General features: G+C 45.5%; 1 protein-coding gene across 2 annotated transcripts in view; it reads left to right on the top strand.

The window, feature by feature from the left end:
- The first annotated feature begins 253 nt into the window (after nucleotides 1–253).
- LOC110288996 (zinc finger protein 120-like) overlaps nucleotides 254–6,136 on the top strand; it is a 17,387-nt gene continuing 11,504 nt past the window's right edge. For both annotated transcript variants that reach the window (XM_021155210.2, XM_029473918.1), the window contains exon 1: nucleotides 254–350. In XM_021155210.2, the coding sequence (XP_021010869.1) occupies nucleotides 276–350 (75 nt within the window). In that variant the 5' untranslated portion in view covers nucleotides 254–275. The remainder of the gene's footprint in view (nucleotides 351–6,136) is intronic.

Here is a 6,136-nt window from a genome sequence, read left to right as displayed (position 1 = left end):
GGGAAAAGACCGGCAAGCAATTGGAAGACAGACACAGGTTGTACTGAAATGCAAATTTCTACAGACCCGGAAAAGGACTGGCCTCTGCTGGCAACCTGTGCCTGGAATTATTCCGCTGTGTCCCTTCAGCACACTCTAATCCTATGGGTGGTGTGTATGTCACTCCAGATTCACTAGCCAATCAGGACATCCAGCCGGATCTGCCACTCAAAAGTGAAGGCGGCCTCTTCCGGGTGCGATCTTGCAAGTTCCTCTTTTAAGGCTGGCAGTCGTGAATGTTTCTGCTTGATGTGTTCTGTGTACCGCTCCTGGGTGCGGGGACCTCAGGCAAGCCCAGAAGTTCCGACATGGTAAGTGCCAGGCGGTCTCCCACAAAGGGGAGGAGCAGGCGGCTGAGCCAAGGGGGCTGGAGTGCTGGGTCGTCCCTGGGCTCAGTAGTAAACAGCAGCCTGACAGAAGCTGTGACTTGTGAGGTTCCCTGTGGTCCTTTTCTCTCTGTGGACCGGGTGGTGGGATCTGAATCATCTCACTAGGGTGGCTGCATCTACACAAAGCATTTGGGGAAAGGGCTTCTGTGTAGAAATACCCTTGGCAGGATGCCAAACTCGGAGAGCCCTAGTTTCTATAGTTTCTTCAGTAAGTTCTGCCCTTAGCATTTGGGCATTTTAGAGGTAGGTATAAGACCCATTTCGAGTTAATTTTGTGGATCCTGTAAAAGGCATCTCGTGTGTCGGATAGCACTAAAATATTAAAGCTGTGATGTAGAAGAGTAAAATTGATGTAAAGGATGTACTAATGCTTGTAGTGACGGCAAGTCGAATGTAGGTGAGGGAGGACTGCCCCTAAAACTCCACACAGGTATGTGCTATGCTAAAAAGGCCAATTGGAGAATAGGATGCTAGAATACATGTGGTAGTTTACCAGGATTGTCCAGACATTTGTCCACAAACCATAGGGTAGGAGACAACTCTGGTTTACAATCATGAACTAGCCCCATCCTGACTTCAAAGAGCAGGCCTCTAACAAGTGGCTCCAAGGGGCAATATAGGGCCACAACCAACTTTAAGGCCTGGTGTGCCATAAAGGTCTGGTTTTCTTCTTGAGAAAAGCATCGTTTTGCCACATGGGCAAGACTACATCTGGTGACAACTCTTTGAAAAGGAAAAACACTGTTTTGGTGAGGACTGGCCTGGTCAAGCAAGGCATAGAACAGCTCCTTCTCAGTCTCCAGAGCCAGTAACAGCCTGGGGCTTAGGCTTAGGGGCTTCCCCTAAGGCCCTGGTGTACTGAGAATAAAATAGAGCTCCTTCTCTAAAGCAAGGGCGGTGCTTGGGAGAGCGGGTGGTGGTCTGGGGCCAGGGCCTTCAGGGATGGCTTGCTTCAGATCCTGAGATCCCAACTCTTCCTACCACGTGCGGCTATGGTTATCAGTCCCGAGGCCAGTGTGGGCTTGGTCAGGAATGTTTTTGAGAGGTTCTCTCTTCCTGTTTTTCCAGCTTTCTTTTATTAGATCCTTCCTGTGGTTTTCTCACTGTATAGTAGTTTGTGCTGACTTCATAGAAGTCTCCTATCTTGTTCCATTTTCCCCTGTAAGAAGTATACAGGATGCTGTTCTTCAGAAGCTTGTGTCACATAAGACAGCCTATTTAAGACACCCCCATTACAGCTTTGATACTTCCTTCCATTTTATTTTATTCATTTATTTATTTATTTTTCCAGGCAGGGTTTCTCTGTGTAGCCCTGGCTGTCTTGGAACTCACTCTGTAGACCAGGCTGGCCTTGAACTCAGAAATCTGTCTGCCTCTGCCTCTGCCTCCCAAGGACTGAGATTAAAGGCGTTTGCCACCACTGCTTTCTTCTACTTTTCCAACCTTCTCATCTCCCGGCACCTCAAACTCAGGACCCCATCACCAAAGAGTGGCCTGCTGTTTCAGTGCACTGGTATACTTAAACACAATTCTGGTTATATCTTTTCTGTGTAAATCTCCCATCTGTGGGACTTGCAGTCTCCAGTTCATATTTAAATTGTTTAAAATATCACCTGGGGCCTGAACCTAAGAGAGACTTACATGAAACAGCATATGTGGAATGTAAAATCTGTTCTTGGCTGTCTCTTCTCTAAGCATTAGCCAGAGCTGAATGCATGCTGTCATTAAAGAGATTTTTCTTAATTAATCTTGTAATCACTTACAGAGCAATTTCTCCTGGGGAAGGTGTAAAAATTCTAGGAGAGCTGCATCTTCTTTGACTCAGGCACCATTGATCCCAGTCTCATGCTCCCCAGGCAATGACCTTGCTTTCCTATGGATTTTCATCTCCTGTAGCTTACCCTTCCCTTCTGCTGTGTAGTTAAGACTTGCTATGAACACCTGATCCTGCCTCTGCTGCCCTGTGCCTGGAAGACTGTCCTGCTGCTCCTTTCAGGCTGGGCTCCAACTGGTCAATGAGAAGAGATATAGACCAGTGAATGGGTGTCCTCCAACCTCCCTGGATTTGGGTGAGGGGATTACATATAGAGAGAGATCTGTGTAAACATTGAGTTCTCTGATCAACTTTGAAGCTGGTGTAATCACAGCAGAGAAAAGGAGGGGAAGAAGGAAGGTGAGGGCCTTTCTGCTTTGACAGTAGTTGACAATAGCAGTGAGTAGTCAGGTAGTCAGTTTTAGACAATCAGTAAAAGTCCCAACTGGGCATCTAGGAGGCTCCCAGAGCAGGGCAATCACGAATCTGGATGAGGAACTGACCTTATTTCTAGAAACCAAACTTCTGTATTTAAACTAGTTCAAGTAACACAAGATGTAGACAAACTGACGTGGCTGTGCCTAACAGGAATGTTATTTTTCCCTGGCTTAAAATACACAATGTGAGTGAAAGATATGAGTAATACTTGATGGGCTCTAGGACATATGTTTAGTCCTTGAAGAATACTGGACCATAAACCATGTTTTAACTTTTAAAAATAACCTTTGAGAGTACAATTAAATCATCCTTCTCCTTTCTCCCCACTGTTAAGTCTGAAACCCTGGGACAAATGGCTGAAGATCCTATTTAACAAATCAAAGCAAACCTGCCTGTCAGGTTCTCTCAGCAGACCTCAGTCCCTACCTGATCCTGACATGGTTTGCAAACCTAGGCCTGTAGCCTGGGGGTTAGGCTGCCCTTCTTCCAGCTGCCATTCCTCCTGTAATCCAACCATGTTGGTTGCCTGCTCTTGTCAGATGTAAATCTACCACTTACCATCCTGATCTCTTGGCCTGGCTCTTGCTTCTCCCCTCCTTCCTCTNTCCACATTTGTCCCCTCTGGACTCTCCCAGATGTTCCTGGTTCTGCCTATGCTAAGCAGTCATGTCCTTTCTTTTTTATTTATTTGGTTTTTTATTCACTTCCCATCAACTGCTTCTTGCTTTAAAATTGATGATCATGTTTTAATTGTTGTTACTGTTTGAATTTACTGAAGTTTGGCTGCAGGACTACCCAACTATGAGTAGAGATGGCTGCACTGGACATTATGTGTGTCATGAACTATGCAAACAAAGAACTCTAGTGTCTTGGAAGAGGAAAATAAGTGCTTTGGGCGTCTAGAAAAACATCTATTAAATATGGTCTTCCCAGATTAGGACTCTGTCTGCACCTAGGATGGAAGGGTCATTTGCTCTCTGATCCCCAGAAGAGGAGGCCCAGCTGGGTTTTCTAAGCTAATGAGGGACCCTGGCAGGCTTAGCAATCAGGATCACCAGTGGATTGCAGATTCTTTACAGGAGTCTCCTCAGATACATCTGCAGCAAGCTGTGAGGAAGACCATAAGCCATGCCATGGTTATTGTGGTGGCCACTGTCCCCAAGCCAGGAGAACATGCCTGCTGAGCTCTCAGAGTTTGATCTGCTGTGACTGAGATGAACTGTGAGTCAGACTGTGGTTCTATTGGTCAATGTGGTGATCTGAGCCTAAGCCCTTGTCCTATTCCCCTTCCTAAGTGTGGATTTCCTGGGAGGGGGAGGCTTAAGAGCACTGGCAGTGTAAAGCTGTCCAGTGTGTTGACAAAGGCAGTTGTTTGCTGTGCATACAGTAGGGAGACAGACTGGGAAACGAGGTCTGGTTTCCAAAAGTACTGACCCTTGCATTCCACACTCAGTGTTCTGTGACAAATTTTATAAGAAGTTTAGAAATTGATAGAAAGGAGGTGATAGGGATGATCCTTCAGCAATATTTGTTTAGAATCCTGTTACCTTTCCACTACAGCCAGCCACAATGGCATGATTCAGAGAAATTCAATTCCAGGGTACAAAAGGAATTTCTAAGTTGCAGAATTTCTTAGGTGTGCATGGTGATGGGTAGGTGAATTAGACAGATTGCACATGTTGTGACAGAATCCATGTGATAAGAAGCAGACATTAAGATGGTCTTCAACATTGTTTTGTGTGTAGGCTTCAGTGGGGCTGGGTCTGCATGAAACCACAAGGTGTCATGAGGCGCTGCAGAGTCATAGCCCACCTTTCTGATAACCCCATTTACAGAGACAGCTCCAGAGCATGGGGCGAAAATATAGCAGCTTAGGGAACTATTTGAGTAGTTTTTATAAGAACATGATGTCCGTGTTTGTTTCATTTGTACACCCATACAATCACAGGTAACATTGATCAAGTTCACATTTTTCCTGGTGTATTTTTTTACGCTTATGTTTTTGGCTTTTTCTCTCCATCCTCGAAGTTTGTCACAAATATTATACATAATTTGGATTATTGCTTCTTTGTTGTAAGGACAGAAGTCACAGTATCCTAGTGTGCGTATTATTTCTTTATATTCCTATTGAGAATTCCGAGTTTTCTCATGACATACAGCTTTGGAATCAATGGTCCTGTTAATATAATTTTAGGAATTTTTTTTCTCTCTCTTTTTTTTAATTACTATTGTTTTTATTTATTAACAGTCCAGTCATTGCCCCTGTCTCCTGGCCCCACCTCCCACAATTCCTCATCTCATTCCTCCTCTCTCCTGTCTTTGAGAGGATTCTTCCCCCCCCCCCCCCCCCGCCCCCCCCCCCCCCCAGACCTCAAGTCTCTAGAGGATTAGGCCCTCTTCTCCCACTGAGCCCAGATCAGGCAGTCTTCTTATATATATGGTTCAGGGGCCTCAGACCAGCTCATGCTGCCTGGTTGGTGGTTCGGTGTCTGGGAGCTCCCAGGGGTCTAGGTTAGTTGAGACTGCTGGTCTTCCTATGGGGTTGCCCTCCTCCTCAGCTTGTTTCAGCCTTCTTCTAATTCAACAATAGGGGTCCAATGGTTGGGTTGTATCTGCATCTGTCTCAGTCAGCTGCTGGTTGGGCCTCTCAGAGGACTAGGCTCCTGTCTCTCTAAGCCCACCATAGCGTCATTAATAGTGTCAGGCCTTAGTGACTTTCCAGGAGATGGATCCCAAGTTGAACCAGTAACTGGACTGTCTTTTCCTCAGTCTCTTCTCCATTTTTGTCCCTGCAGTTCTTTTAGAGAGTAACAATTCTGGGTCAGAAATTTTGACTGTTGGTTGGCAACCCCATCCCTCCACTTGAAACCCTGTCTATCTACTGGAGGTGGACTTTTCCCACTGTTGGGCATTTCATCTAATGTCACTCTTCTTGAGTCCTGAGAGTCTCTAGCCTCCGAGGTCTCTGGTACTTTCTAGATGGTCCCCCACCTCTCACCTCTCAAGGCTGCATATTTCCATTCATTTTACTGGTCCTTTGGTCTTCTTTCCTGTCACCTCCTACCCCCATACCTTATCCTGTTCCCCTTTTCTCCTCCCTGTACCCTTTCCCACCCAGATCCACCCCACCTCCGTGATTATTTTTGCCCCTTCTAAGTGAGATTGAAGCATCCTCACTTGAACTTTTCTGCTTGTAAAATTTCTTTTTTTTTTAAGATTTATTCATTACTATATCTAAGTACACTATAGCTGTCTTCCGATTCACCAGAAGAGGGTGTCAGATCTCCTTGCAGATGTTTGTGAGCCACCATGTGGTTGCTGGGATTTGAACTCAGGACCTTCGGAAGAGCAGACAGTACTATTAAGTTCTGTAGCTTATATCCTAGGTATTTTGTACTTTTTGGCTAATATCCACTCATTAGTGAATACATAACATGCATGTCCTTTTAGGTCTGGG

This window comes from Mus caroli, unplaced genomic scaffold (assembly GCF_900094665.2).
Source record: "Mus caroli unplaced genomic scaffold, CAROLI_EIJ_v1.1 scaffold_11056_U1_1, whole genome shotgun sequence".
Classification (NCBI taxonomy): domain Eukaryota; kingdom Metazoa; phylum Chordata; class Mammalia; order Rodentia; family Muridae; genus Mus; species Mus caroli.
Note: the sequence above shows the minus strand (reverse complement) of the source record. Positions and strands in the feature narration are given on the sequence as shown.